The sequence below is a fragment of the Condylostylus longicornis genome, unplaced genomic scaffold, assembly GCF_029603195.1.
Source record: "Condylostylus longicornis isolate FDR11 unplaced genomic scaffold, ASM2960319v2 ptg000044l, whole genome shotgun sequence".
NCBI classification, from domain to species: Eukaryota; Metazoa; Arthropoda; class Insecta; order Diptera; family Dolichopodidae; genus Condylostylus; species Condylostylus longicornis.
The window spans coordinates 12013349-12029490 of record NW_026578013.1 but is presented as its reverse complement, the minus strand read 5'-3'; the positions used below and the strand labels follow the sequence as shown (position 1 = coordinate 12029490).

At 25.6% G+C, this 16142-nt stretch overlaps 1 protein-coding gene across 1 annotated transcript; it reads left to right on the top strand.

Moving 5' to 3' along the window:
- The first annotated feature begins 1072 nt into the window (after positions 1-1072).
- On the top strand, positions 1073-3090 carry LOC129610431 (transcription factor mef2A-like). The gene is made up of 4 exons (XM_055523000.1): positions 1073-1651; positions 1706-2037; positions 2773-2990; positions 3068-3090. The coding sequence occupies exons 1-4, from the start codon at positions 1073-1075 to the stop codon at positions 3088-3090; spliced, it is 1152 nt and encodes a 383-aa protein (XP_055378975.1).
- Positions 3091-16142: the final 13052 nt, after the last annotated feature.

Here is a 16142-nt window from a genome sequence, read left to right as displayed (position 1 = left end):
TTTAAAAAAATATTCGTAGAATAAAAATAATAAATATATAATATGAAGAGCTGGAATATGTTCGTTATTTACTTGTTTACATAACTTTTTAATTAAGTTACAAGGAAATATGAGATCTCTGAATTATATTTGAAACTATACGTGCATCACTTCCAATAATATAGAAGAACTTCAAAGAATGAAGACTTGTCTAATAATGGTAACAATAAATCTGATTCGCAACGAATCTGATTTCAGAAAAGTCGCCTATTCCTGAAACTGCGAACTCAAATCGCTATTTTTCATACAGATTTAAGTTGTTGCATGTAAAAAGAAATAAGTAACCAATTTTCTTGAAATTTAATATATAAATTCGTGGTGTTAAAACAATGAACTCATAAATTTTGTTAAAATATAAGGGCTCGGAAGTCGAAGTAGGGGTCGATTTTACATTTTTGCCATATCTACGGAATGGATTAATGGAATTTTTTGCTATTTGATATCTAAGTTCTAGTTATTAAACTAACTGGCGAACTTTCAGATGACACAAAGCGAAACCGTACTAAGAGCCAAATTTACAATATTCCAAGTACGTTAACTAAAAATTCATTTACTTCCTTAAAATTAGAAGAAAAGTTTAAAAAAAATTTTCATAATCTTCTGTAATACTTTCGGGAAACTGGATAATATAAATTGCAGTTGGTCATATCCTTACCACAATAAATTTTTCTAATTCAAACTTGTCCCCCTTCAATAATAAATTTAAAAAATTAAAAATCTAGTAACATTTTTATATTTTTTTTTTTCAGAAACGTATTTCATAAAAAAATATTCGAATTTACTGTCAAAAAAAATTTGGGAGAGAAATGCTTTTGGAGTATTGAATTTTAAATTAACAGCAATGGAATTAAGATTCATCCTTAAAAAGCAAATATTTTACTAAAAAATTCATTTCATCACATCAAACGAAAATCATAATACCAATGTACCGAATAGTGAAAACAATTTTCCAAATTGTGAAAAAATATACGAGAATTAAAATTCTAAATATAAGCAGATGGTAAATAAAATATTTTTTTAAAAACTAATGAATATGTCGCAAGCTCATTTAAACGAAATATCAAATTCTGGTCCAAACGATTCTAATGAAGGATATCACCACCATTCAGTAAATCATATGCATAACCATCATCACCATCATCATCATTCTAATGTTACCCCTACAACAACAACATTAGAGTTAATTACACCATCATCAGTTAATACAAATTCAGCAAATAATTCAACATGCCCATGCATACATCAATATAATCATTTACATCATCGTCATATTAATCCATTGCAACAACAGCAAATACAACAACAACAGCAGCAACAGCAACAATATCATCATCAGCACACAAATAATAGGATAATAAATATTGGTACACAAGGACTTTTAAATGGTAATAGCAATATTCCCGTTGTTGATACTATTGGTGGATGTAATATCATAAATAAAGGAGTCTGTTGTGGTGATATATTAACTCCTTCTTCACAAAATAATATTGGTGATATTACTGGTTCATGTACACATAATATACGAAATAGTTTACATTCTACCCATTCAAATTTAGATGATTTAAATGAAAATAGGCAAATAAGTGGTGAAACTCATGTTGCTCACGTTACTGTACACCAACAGAATCAACAGAATAATAATAAAAATAATAATAATATTCAAAAGCAACAACAACAAGAGCATCAACATCAATATCAAGCTCTTGATTCAACATTAGAGGATGATGATGATGATAATGATATAGATAATATTGATGATATCTGTGATTGTAATAAAAGTAGTAGTAATAGCAATAATTGTAATCAACATCAGTTACAACATCATAATAATTTGCATTCAGATACAAATGATTCAAGTTCTATAGGATTAGTAATTGGTGGTAATATTGTTGGTAATAATAAAGGAGGTATCAGTGATGTTGATGGATCTATTATACCAAGTGGTTCTGAAGATAGTCAAATAATAAATCAAAAATGTATTCACCATCGAAAAAATAGGTAATTTTAAAATATTTATACATACATACAATAGAGATGAATATTAGTTAAAATGGTGGAAGATCAAAATGTAATTTCTAGACCCATAATTATTTACTAATTTTTCATTCAGTAATTTTTTAAAGAATAAAATAATTTTTACTTGATGTGGATGGAAATTGGTTTGTTCATTGATTTACATTTTAAAATTATTAAAAAGCTTAAACTGTTAAAATTAACAGCTATTAAGCTCTGTTCACCCAAACGTCCAATAAAAAATTTTATTTTTAAAATTTAATGTTTCGGGCTTATAAATAATGCTTAGAGTTCTGCAAGCTTAGAACGATATTCGCAATTTTCTTCTTCTGGAAATTTGCCTAGGTAAATCTGAGCACCAAATAACATCGGTTCAAATGATATACGCAAAGTCATAGCAAACCAGAAACTTCAATAATATTCTAGTACTTAAGAACAGTTCATTAAAATTAGAATGAAACTATTTCCTTTTTTTGCTCTCAGATTATCGCCTCTTACCAAAATTTTATATTCCACCTTCTTCAGCTTTTGACATTTAGTTTAAATTGCGTTTACTTTTGCTATTGCACGCGTAACATTTCTGACTGGCACTAACAATATGAGCCTAAATAAGAGACAAGTTAATAGAAGTAAGTTTTTCACGTTAATGTCCGTAATAAAATTTTTATTTTCGAATTCAATGAAATTGAATTTCTTACAACTTTCTTCATCTACTTTTAGAAATAAAATGCAACAACGTATAATAACGTCACGTGGAAAAAGTGTGAAAAAATTTTCTGAAGATGAAAAAGATTGTTCAAGTCGAATCGAAGTTTATAGTGATGCAACCGATTCTGGTGTTAAAGTAACAGATGGTTGTACATCGGAAGAAGATCAAGGACCGCCTCTACCACCAAGACCTCCACCTAGATCGCGAAATTTGCATCATCATGGTAATGGTAAGTACACAATTTCTTAATAAATAGCTTTAATTTTTAAAATCATAAATTTTTACAATTAAATTTTGATTTCACAGTCAAGAACCAAAATTTGACTTAGGGAATTAATTCGTAAAAACGAATAATAAACTGGAAATGATCCTTATTTTTAAGAAACAAAATTTTTTTGCAAAATTTTTTTATTAACTCTTTTGTTCACTTTAACAAAATGACTTTTTTTAACGTTTCTGATCTTGGAATACTTTTCGCAAATATTCGTTTTAGTTTTTTCTTTAAATTAATTTCATATTCAACCTTTTAAGACTCTTCACTGCGTAAACCGTAAACGAATAAATAAAGTATAGAAAAACAAAGTAAACTGACAAAAAGCTTTTCTACTCCAAAAAACACTTTCCATTTTTTAGAATAAAGAGAAACTGAGCAAATATTATCATTCCATTTTGTGTTGCAATAATATAGGTTTCAAAAAATATAAAAATCAATATGTGCACACAAAGCATAGGTAGAGTGGATGAAAGGTTTATAGATACTCGTAGTAGCTACTAGGTACCAATAAAAGTTTTTCATTTTATACATTTTTGATGATAGTCTAGAATTTAATGTGAATGAAGAGTTTTAAATCTTACTCAAATTTGAAGTAAAATTATATGAATCCGAACTATTGTGGTTTCAATATTTGCTTGGAACTTACATAATTCGCGTTAAACTTTCGTTTGATCACGTATTTTGCATGATGCACCTGAACCGAAATCGTTAAATCAAACTTAGCTGAGTATAACAATTATTTTATATTGTTTATTAAGTACAAATTCAAAAAATTAGTTTTTTTGCTCTTAAAACATTCAAACTCTTTCAGCCGATACGATAATTACTTGAAGTTTATTAATGATTCTTAGGGCTTACATTCTCTGTCTGCAGATTACAACTATTATTGATATTAGTTATAATAGATATTGTTATAACTGTACATTATTGCTACAGTGTTCCTGCGATTTTCCTAAAATTTCTTCTAAAAAATTCTACCATAGTTTCTTAAGCTGATATTTTATTTCATATTTTAAGATTTTGTACAACGTATTAGTTTGTAAAGGTCAACCAAAGATCTTTTGATTTATTTTGGTTTTCTTTTTTTCTTTTTCCTAGATTTTCATATTATTACAATTTTTTTGCTCCAAAATTTGTAATCCACAAAATGTTTCAATTACTCAGACCTACTACAAATTTTATATTCATGCATTTATGTATGTACTTTGTATATTATGGTATGTAGACAAAGTAATATTTGTATGTATATATATACATACTTGTATAATTGTATTTTAGATACATTTATTACTTTAAATTTATTCACGGATCAGAAATTCAAGTTAATTTCCAATGAAACAGAGATTATCAAAATTTTTTTGTAAATTTCCGAAAGTGCTTACATTGAATAAAAGAAACAAATATGCAAATATAACCAAGAAAGAATAATAAATCTTGTATAAATATTTGGTATAAACACTTAAAATATTTTAAGAATTTCAGGAATATTTGATCCCACAAATATGATAAACGTAGATTGAGAGACTGTAAAAAAAAGTATTCATAATTTTACCAATAATTTAAATTTACTTTAATGCTTCATTGGATATTGGGAATTTGTTTCATAAGATTAAAGTTCATTTAATTCCAAAACATAACAAAAAATTCTAAACTTATAGGTCATGCATCATATTTATGCACACACTTTAATGGGTTATTTTTTTAGTGCTTCATAATTAAATAAGGAAAAATACAGAAAAATTTCAAATTCACATGTATTCTTTTTTTGAGTTGATTAACTACTGTCATTTGCTTAAAGATCACGTTTTAGATTTTCCATTCGGCAGCTCCAAATTTGCGTCAGTTCTCGCATTTAGCCTAGTAGTTGAAATAAATAATTGCAGAATATAGAGAAAAAAGTTTATTCCGGAGTTTTTTAGTAGCTCTTGTATAAAAACCTGATTTTATTTTATTTATTTACAAGGTTAATTAATTTGAAGCAGTTTTGTATGTTTCTTATGTTCGAATCATACAGAACTACTTTGAATAATATAAAGTCAACGCTATCCTTGTAATACAATGTAAATATATAATGCGTCATATTGCAAAATGCATCTAATACGCAACATAAAATAAAAACAGAGCTAAAAAAATCAGAATATTTTTATATTAAATGTTAGAAATTTAGAGTATCTGAAATCTGCCAAGTTAATCTTTTGTCTATTTTCATTGAAATAGCATATATTCTTTTTACCGACCGCATTATGTATACAATAAGGTGGGTTATGTGATAGCACCAAATTTTGGATGTCGAGTTTTCGGTGAGAACGCACTTCTTCATGGTAGGAACGTCTAAATAAACTTTTTTTTGTCAAGTTCGGCTGAACTGACTTTGATGAAATTTTATATGTAAGTTTATTTCGACTATGGCACGGATTAACCAACTTTCGGGATATATCAGGCCTCGGGAACTGGACCTTTTAACGGACCTGCCTTGATCATTTTACTTCATTCGATTGTACGCGAAACCTCCTAACTTTTGGAAAAAGTCAGGTGTGAGCAACTGGACGTTTACTACGGGCCAAGTATACATTTTTACGTATATAAAGACAAATAATCAACCGATTTCATTGAAATTTTATATTTAAATTAGTTCGTGGTGTTAAAGCAATGAATCTATAATTTTTTTGGAAAGGTCAGGGCTCGGAAACTTATCTGGGTCCGATTTTACATTTTATACATAAAATTTTTACATAAATGAAACTCTACTTAAAGCCAAATTAAAATTTTTCTAGGTATGTTAACTAAAAGACTATTAGTATGCTTGAAATTGTAAAGAAGTATTTAAAATGCATTTTCATAACCTTATAGAATACTTTTACTAATCTAGACAATAAACATTGCGGTCGGTTGTGTGCTGACCACATTAAATTTTTTGTTTTTTAATCAACATATTTTTTATTATTTTTAATTTATTTCCACACTATTAAAATTAAAATCGATTGCTTTGTTTATGATGCGCTAAAAAATTCATTTAGGAAACTAATTCAGAAAAATGTCCTTGAAATATTTCTTAAAACAACAAGGAAATTTGAGGAAATATAAAGGCAAAACAACAAATTATTATATGTAAATTACATCGTCTTTAGAAAATTTTTAAGTATTTTCTTCTTTTATACATATTTATTTGTACGGATTATTAAAAAAAATATTGTTTGAAACAAAAATTTATTAGAAGCAAATTTAAAAAACCAACAACGTACAATATCGTCACATTGCTATTATTCGAAAATGTAGCGAAAGCTTAAATACAATGCTGGCGGTTTAAAAATATTTTCTTTGTAGTAAAACTGTTAATTAAGACGGTATTGGAATCGTATTCAATCTTTATACTGCGTTTTGGAAGTCACGGAAATTAGATTCTTTTAATACAAAATACCATTTCAAATAAAAGTTTCTCAATTCCTGTTTAATGGATTATGTAAAAGCTTGACCCGTATACGATCAGTAAAATCAAAATAAATTTCCTTTTAATAACAAGTGGAAATGCCTAATATTGAACATGACAGCAAGAATCAATGTGTCAATCAAAATAATGTGTTCAAACGAAAACTCACTTAAATATCAGTTTCAGTACTTCAAAACAATATAATCTTAAATTTCATTCTTTTAAACGTATTTCGGAAGCTCAAATAACCAAAATGTACAACAAAATTTACATTTTGAATAGTTAGTCCCAAAATTATTATTCTATATCACACTGGTAAAAATCAAGATTTCGCAGGATTAAAATTAAAATCTCTTCTCACATTCCGCATAGCTAATATGACGTATTACAATTCAGGTATATTAATTCTTTATTTCACTAAGATGGTTATTTGTGAAAACGGAGTTGCAAAAAGCTCGAAATTAGTTTGTTGATATCACACAGTAGACAATATTATTGAATACAGCAAATAAATAAAGCCTAGTTTAAACAAAAAGTTCGAACGAGTTTTTAAATGAAGAATATATGCCAAAACTTTTATCTTCCCCGTTCACATTATTTGTGAAAGATAAAAATTTCGTTGACAAACAATCATTTTGAACGCAGTATTTTTGTTTTCTTCCTTTTAAGTTGATACTTACCTTTTTTTTTTTTGGGCTTACTAATATTTACTTCTAAATGAATTTCCTTTTATTGAATATTTTTTTTAATTTTGGAAAAACTAATGACAATAAAATAATTTAGATATACATATGAAAATATCTGGGGTAATATTGCACCTTAAAGATGGACATATCGTGAGGTTAATGCTACAACTGGATAACTCGTCTTTATTGGTTTAGAGATGTTGACTTTTAATGATGCAAAATTTAGCAGTAACAAATAATTTATCGTAAAGATATCTAGTCTTAGTATTATCATTTTCAGATATTTAAAGCACTTTTAACTTTAGATATTGGTGGCAGATGAAAGAGTATTCGACTTTATGACGCCTAGGTTAATTATATAAAAATATAAAATTTTCGAGGTATCTAGTTGTAGTATTAACCTCACGATTATGTTTCCGATACAATGAACGAAGGGAGTGATAATAAAGTGGAAATATTAATCAATAATCAATCATAATCAATGTGATTTAATAAAATTTCAAGTTTGCAAGCCACTGAAATAATAATTTTAAGAATCGGATTTTTTTTTTCCTGAATTTATCTAATATTCGTTTATAGTGTTTTGTGTTTCTTAACTCAAATAGTGGTTATATAAAAGAAAAATAATAATAAAACGACAGAATAAATTTTTCAACAAGATGATAACTTTCAATATTCCCTCAAGGATAAATATATTAGTTCCTGAATCAACATGGGTTCCATAAACTTCACTTCAATTCTAAATTTTTTATTTTCTTTCATTTTTTATACTTTCTCCTTCAACTGTAATATCCGTAAAAAATAGTTAAGAAGGAAAACAAAACAAAAAACGAACTGTAATTTTATTTGTTTACATTTTTTTTTATCCTTTTGGTTCATTTCTAATACATTTTTCATAGTTTAAATAAAGATTCACATTTGGGAACACTGAAATGGACAGTAACATTTTACCGCACATTGAAATTGGTTAAATTTTCATTTTCTACAATTTCAATCTCGAATGTTACACTTTTATTTTTGTTGTTTGGGCAGTTTTCTTTTTGTTTTTTTGTTCCTTATTTCAGTTTTTAGTTTTTTGTCATGTTTGCTTGTACAAACACAACATATAAATATTAAAATATAAACATAGTTTGTAAGGTCTATACATATATGGATTTAAGGTTTTTAAAGAACGTTTGATATTGACAATTTCATAGGGATATCTTCTTATTTAAAAATTGTGAAGGATATTTATGTTGTCATGGTGTTGAGTATTAAATTTTTTTTTTGTCCTTTATGTAACATTTTACAAAATGTTTTTACAATCATAAAAGCATAGTAAGAAAATAAATTAGAAAAATGTTTTCAATTTCTGTATTAGTTTGTAATGTTTGGATGTTTAAGAGGAAAAATTTAAAAATAAAACATTTAATCTCAATAGGTGAATTCACAAGAATGCATGATAAACAAACGATATAAATATATTTTTCGAGCTGAACAGAACTTGAATTAAATAAGAAATATGCATCTTCAAAATTTAAAATCTGTCAACTTTTTGTTTCACTCCTATTAAATTTATGCGCAACAGAATAACGAGAGAAGCTAATTGCTATTATTTTGTGGATTATGATTGAAAATTTTCATATTTTTGCAGTTATTCTATAATATTAAATATTTTCAACTTTAACAGGGAATTAACAGCTCGCATGAATGAAAGAAAGACATGAACCTTTGAAATCTTAAATAATTTTCTAAGTTAAGTAAAAAATTCTACTTATTTTAGTTACAATGTTTTTTCCCCAGATTTACACAAAAATGCACTTATTTTTTCCAGTAGATTGATAGGTCTTGTGTAAATCTATCTGCTCAAATATGCCATTTCGTTGATATCAAACTTTAACTTTTTTAAATGATTAAAGCTAAATTTTACTCACCTTCCAGAACTTTCATTTTATACCCAGTGTTCCTTCAATTGTTAACATCGATAGGACAATTTTCTTCTAAATTTAACACAAAAAAAAATTTTCTATTTTTTTTATTTTTAAAGCCTGCTACTTGTTATGGACAACCATGTTACTAAAACATGTCCTTTTTCTTATTCTAGTATATAAATTAGAAAAAAATTTTCTAAACGAAAAAGCTAGATGGATTTTTTTTCTCTTTTTTTCTATTTAAGGGTATAAACGTTATTGAAAATCGACAATATATGAATACAAGCAAGCAATAGATAAGAGAATAAAATAACAATTTTTGTTTTCGATCTACTTTTCGTTAATGGTATTGTGGTAGTATGGTAAAAAAAAAAAAAAATTTTTTTTTTTGGTAAAAGGATTTTTTCCATTTAAGTTTTTTTTTGTCCTTTTTCCATAAATTTTATTGGTATCCCCTATATTTTTTATATATTTACATTTTTACAATAATACAAAATTTCTAGGACACACACATGTGCACCTTAACTAACATTTTTTCTTTATATTACAATTTTAAATGCCAATTTAGTCATGTCAAACTGAATATTTGTAATTTGTTCATATTCTCCTATTTTTTTTCGGACATAATATTGTATATTTTAAAATAAAAACAGCAAAAAATAGAGAAATATATTAAAAGACATTTAAATTTAAAAGTCGATGTGAATAACTTGTTCTCCTAAAATAAAAAAAAGTAGATCTCATTCTAACCATTTATTTTAATTTTTCTAATGGGTTGAATATTTCCAAATTTTAATAATGTCAACTAGATATTTGGAAAAATTTTTTATTTAAATTTGTGAAGAGGAAATTTTTGAAAAATTTTTTATTGTATATTTTACTGAACAAAAGAAAAGAACTGCAAGGATTAACTGGCTTAAAAGCTTCTGAAAATTTTCAATAATTCGATTTAAATGAATATATAGGCTTTAGCTTAAATAAAATTTTTATAACACAATTAATTTAAAATGAAAATGTAAGTTTTGTGCTGCGGTTCTTGTGTTATTTTTAAATTATAATTGAAAATTCAAAGAACCTCAAATAAATTCTTATTGAATTAGTAACCTAAAATTTCATATTTGATTGTGTTAAAAATATTTTTTTAAAATAGACCGAATTATCTACTCCTTCTTCCCTTTCACTGAATTAAGATCTGTATAAATTGTTATATCAGTGAGTTTGTACCTTAAATTCGGCAGTAGAAACCTGAATAAGAATAAATAAAGTGAAAATTCTGGAATTTAGAATACTTTCAAATATTAAGTCTATACTAAGAGGACGCTTATTCATAGCATTGATTTTAGGAAATTCTTTTAATGTTCAATTTTGCAATCTCTAAATCTCCAGGTATTCATTTTTAAAAAAATTAAAATTTGTCTTTCATTAAAGTTCTGATTCAAAACCATTTGTTTCGATTTTAAAGAATATGAAAGTAAAAACCTTTTATTTTTATTCAGAATATTATACTTGCAGTTTTCTTTTATATTTGCAAAAATATTGCATACTTTCCGGGTTAGAACAAAATTATTTAGTTATTTGAGTAATTTAATATATTATTCTTATTAATCTTACTTATTTGCTTTTATAGAAATTTGGTAGAACTTACAATTTTGAAACATTGAGCTTTCGAAAATCAAGCTTTGCTAATTTTGTAACGCGATAACTCAAAAGAAGGGAATATAATGACTAAAGACTCCAAAAATTTCGAGCACCTTCATATTATAAAAAGTATTCATTTTGTTTATAAATTTTTAATTTTGTATAATAAGGGCTGTAGAAGTTTTTCACGCACAGAAAATTAACAAGTAAGAGAATTGAAATTCAACAACAAAGTACATCGAAAAAGCTAAATTGATTTCAATTTTTTTATATTTTCTTATTAACTTATTGAAATTCAATTAGTAATAAAGAAACAATATTGTAAAATTTAATTTTGAAAGCGCCATTTAATCTTTGAGACTTTGGAGTTTGCATATTTTGACATATATTTTGACGTTACGCATAATTTTGTATCGCTTAATTAATGGAAAAATTTTAGAAAATATTTCGTTTGTAGAGCATAATGAACTCCTTGTATGTCAAAATTTTCTTCGAGAATCTCTCCGAAGAAATCAAACATTAGGCACTTTTAAAAGCAGTTTCAATTCCATCTAGTTCCAGTCTACATTGATTTGTTTGCTTTGACAAAGTTTCCTTTTTTTATTAATTCGAAAAAAAAAATTTGAGGAGCACATTAAACTGTACTCAAGGGTACAAGTATCCTTTTAATTTTTAATTTTATTTTATGATGAATTTTTTTTTTTATAAATCTTAAATAACTTGATTTAAACTTAAAATTCCAAAAATTTTTTTACTAAAAATCTTATGAAAAACATTTTATTAAAAATTATCCTAAAAAATATTCTTTTTAAAACTCTTAAATTGAGTAATCTAAAAACTTTCAAGAAAAAAAAAATCTCACATATGCAAAAAAGAAAAATTGAAAATTCTTCCTGATTCTTTTATTTTATCCAATAATAAAACTTTATTCTTAAAACAATAATAATGTATGATTTGTCAAGATAAAATAAAACAAAGCTCACCTATTGCACTCAAATTTATATACATACACATATATAATCCGAAATAATCCTGAAAAAACATAAAAAGTTGTAACTTTTGTTTTCTATTAACATTATTATGTTTGCTCCAATGCATAAAAATATGTCAAATTGCATCCGGTTATGCAATAAATAACAAAAGAAACAGAAAAAGAAATAAGAAAATCAAAAGGTTTTCTCAGTCTCAGTTTTCTTCACACATGACATCCCAAATGACTTTTAAACAAGAACAACAAATAAAAACAAAAATCCAAAAAAGTTTTCAAGAATATGAGAATGTAAATTTTTTCCATTTTTCATTATAATTCAAGAACAAAAGCAAAAAAAGTGAAACAATAGAGAAAAATACACAAGTTTTCTTAAAAAAAATTTTCTTTCACTTTTTGCATTTTTTTTTACTCTGAAATGCACCAAAACTTTATAGATTTATTATGACATTGTTATAATTTTATAAAAAAATTCAGTGAATCACAATTTCTCCGAAATTTTTATTGTTTTCATTCAACTGTTTGGTCATTCGCTAATAATTTCTAATTTTTGCAGGACCAAACGAATTTTGCTAAGAGAAAATCAATTTTAATCAAATATATCAAAAATCAAAGTCAAGGTTAAGAAATTTTCCTTATTAATTAGAAATTGGAGGGCAGAGGGCTGGCCTTATAAGAAACACCAGTACTGAAATTATAAATAATATCAATAAATTTTAATGTGTGCTTGGAAGCCCATTGCTCTCCACAAAATTGACATATAAATTGCAGCTTGAATAGCTTTCAAAAAAGGATAAAGATTATTTAAAAAATTATGCTTACATCAACTCCCTAATTTAAATACCTACTTCTTTATTTCATGGAAACAAAAAAAATTTTCTCGTATCATTATTTAAAATAAAATTTTCTCGCAGGAATTTTTTATTATTTAGACGTAGCAAAGGAAAAACTCATTTTTTAATAGTTAAAATTTATTTGACATTAATCATTTTTCTAAAGAAAATTTTGATAAAAAACGAAGATAAGGTGATTGACCGCAGGTGCATTAATAAATCATTTTATTCAGTTTTTTAAATTAAATTCTATGTTTTCTTAAATTGGTAAAAATTATTAATTTCGAAGCTTCAAATTCTTTCATGGATATTCTTATAATAAAAAAAATTGAACCAAAAACCTTTAAGAAATATTTCAGAACAAAATTGTGTCTCATTTCTTGATATGGTGTTATTATTGCAAAGTATGAATTAAGTGTTATAAAACTCAGTAATAGAATTTGGAAGAGCATTTTTCTATAGTCATATTTTATATAAAAATATTTTCAATCCACCCATAGAGCAGTACTCTATGAAAATGCATATAATATTTTTTATCCGTTAAAATGCGCACATTAATTAATTTAATTTGCAAAATTAAATAAAAATTTTGAAGCGATTTAAAAAATTTCAAGCGAATTCAACCAGAAAGTATTTTTATGCTAACTGGTTTCTTAAACTTAAAAATTATGAAATTTATTTCAACTACAATGACCATTGGATGGATTTCCGTATGAAATTAGAAACTCTTTCAATAATTCCGAAACTAAGAATTCTCTAAGATTGATTTTACTTCTTCCTCGGAACCGTTGCGTGCGGTATTTTGCCAATTTTCGACGCCAATTTTCCTCGCGTCATTTTCGATGTTGTTCCTTCATCTTAACCTTGTCCTATGCTTTGCTCTTGCACCAGATCATTCAATATTAATTAAGCTTATTGGTCCAGATATTTGGTTTAGATAATTTAGCAGTTAGGAAAGCAGATAGAGTTGCCTTGCATTAATTGTCGTGTATTTATAAATTAATACGTCATGAATTGCTGTCATGTTCATGTATTTATAAACTAATACGTCATGTGTGCTCGTAAATTGCGGCAGATGCTCTACCAACTATGCTAAAGAGGTATGAATAATCAACTGAAAAACTGTCCTTCACATTGCTTTATACAGTAATTTAGATGATTACCAAGTATTTGCTTAAGTAAAATTACTACATGCAATCTTCTATTCGAACCCCCCGAATAGAAGATTTCAGTGCCTATTACACAAATTACCAATACAACGTATAATTATTGATCTTCTTATAAGAATCAATAATGAAAATTCCATCATACAACTACAGAGCATGTGGAAAATGTAATCAGAAGAACGAGTTAAAGCAGAAAAATTTAAAAAAATTTTCTCTTCGAATATTAATTTTAATCTTAGAATCGCATTCAATACACACTTTTTTTCTTCCTTTTTTTATATCCCATCATCTCATATTTTTGTAATGATTTATTTGGAAGCATCTATTACATAAAGAAAAAAAAACGAAAAATTATACTTAATATTTTATCATTGAAAATTATAGATTCATGTTTCTCACAGTTTCTCACAGTTTCTCTCAAAATAATTAATAACAATTGCAAGTTATTTAAATTGTCTGCCTACATTTTATAAATAACATTTTGTATCCTTATTACATTAGATTCTTCATGTTTTTCATTTTTGTTTTTTTTTTTTTTTATTTTAATCCCTTTTTAAATTATTTTATATATTAAACAACAGCACGCGTATATTTTTATACATTTAGCTGTACACAAGCAGTATATTATATAATCATCGTAAAAAGACTTAAAGTCTTTATTATTATTTATTATTGCAACATGAATGCAGCAAATTTCATGTTATCCTTATATAACATAAAAAGGATAAAGAGGCTATACATTTTATATTCTAACAGAAAAACAAAACAGAAAAATGTAAAAAAATCAAAATCTATTATTTATCATACCAGTATATAAAAGGAGAGAAAATTTTCGTTCAAATGGCATGGTATGATATACAACAACGAACAGGAAATAGACAACGATTTATATAAATAAATTTTGTACCCAATATAATAGAATAATATAATGAATATTATTCTAATATAAATGACTGGCACTTTGTATTCTAATATATTGTAACTAAACTTGTCATAAAATGAAAATGTTTTGAATTTGGAATGAATGGTATAATCTACAAATAAATAGCATTTTCTTAGCTCACAAATATTCCTAACTGCAGTAGGTCTTCTGAAGTTGGTAAAACTTTAAAAATCAACTCTGATTGTTAATGTTGCAAATTTGTTTAAAAATTTACGAATAATGTGGAAAATAGATCAAATTTCGTTACATTAAGTCTCACTTCAAGTTTGTATGTAAAACTAAAACCAAGAAGGAATGTAACTAAAATAGATGAGAGTCCAATTGTTGCAATTAAATAGCACGTCGCGTCACTTCAACTATTTAATTTGCTCAAAATGATTGTATTATATTACACTTAACCAGAATTAGAACAAAAATTTAAAACTACACCGATTATTAAGATTATTTTATTAAACATTTGATGAAAATTTTTAAAAGTTTCTTCATTCAATTTCCAAATATTCAACTTACGATATGCAAGGATAGACGAGACGATTTACATATTAACTTACTAAATAATATGGCAATAATTCTAATTTTATTTTAATATTATTGTAGAAGGCTATTATGAAAACTTCACTAATTCAAGTAGATGTATGCAGATTTTTATGATCTCATTGATATTTCATATTGTTTTGTATTGACATGAGCATACATATACATATATAAATAATAATAATAACAATATCGCAACTCTTTAAAGTATGCAATAACCAATATATTTAATCATTATGAAAATTTACAAGTACTTATATAAAATAGTATCCTTAAAATATAAATCCTTATAAAACAAAAAATACAAAAAAAAAATATGAAATTTATAAAAAGATTTAACCACCTTTTTTCTTTAATATTAAATGGATTGATAGGTTGTATAAGATTAGAAACCAACCCGAGGGTAAAACTTGTCAAGCCGCATACAATAATAATTTATCTTCTCTCTCATAATAATATTGTTATACAAGAACACAAAATATAGAAGAATGAACTTAGTATATATGTAGGTATAAAGCTGTGTGCACTTTTACAAGAAATTCTTTTAATTTTCCAAAAGGATTTTAAAATAAAGTTTTTCTTTTTTGTTGATTTTTTTTTGTAATAATATTTTGAAAATTATATTGTATGCTACCTTGTAAGAGATTTTCTATGAACATAAAATTTTTATTTATCTCTAAACTTGTATACTCTAAAATACTGGCACTAGATAAAGAAAATTATTTTGCCCCGAAGGATTAAATTTAATGCACATAATATTGCATATGTACATGCGTGTATGCCAATGTATATTAATGTGTAGATATAATTTTAAACAGTTGCCTGCGTTCTAAAATATTAAAGGATTTAATAAGTATTTTGAAGCGTTCCAGTTACAAAATTTAGTACAAAATTTGAAACTAATTTAAATTTTAGTTTTTAAGATTTAGAAATCAAAATTATTCCTATTATATTCTTATAGAAAATTACAATTTTAATTTAT

Excerpts from the sequence above, each read along its gene's own strand:
- LOC129610431 (XM_055523000.1), top strand. The coding sequence starts at position 1,073 with ATGTCGCAAGCTCATTTAAACGAAATATCAAATTCTGGTCCAAACGAT. Across the intron at positions 1,652-1,705 it reads CTCATGTTGCTCACGTTACT|CAACAACAACAAGAGCATCA; the intron begins GTACACCAACAG and ends AATATTCAAAAG. Across the intron at positions 2,991-3,067 it reads TTTGCATCATCATGGTAATG|TCAAGAACCAAAATTTGACT; the intron begins GTAAGTACACAA and ends TTGATTTCACAG.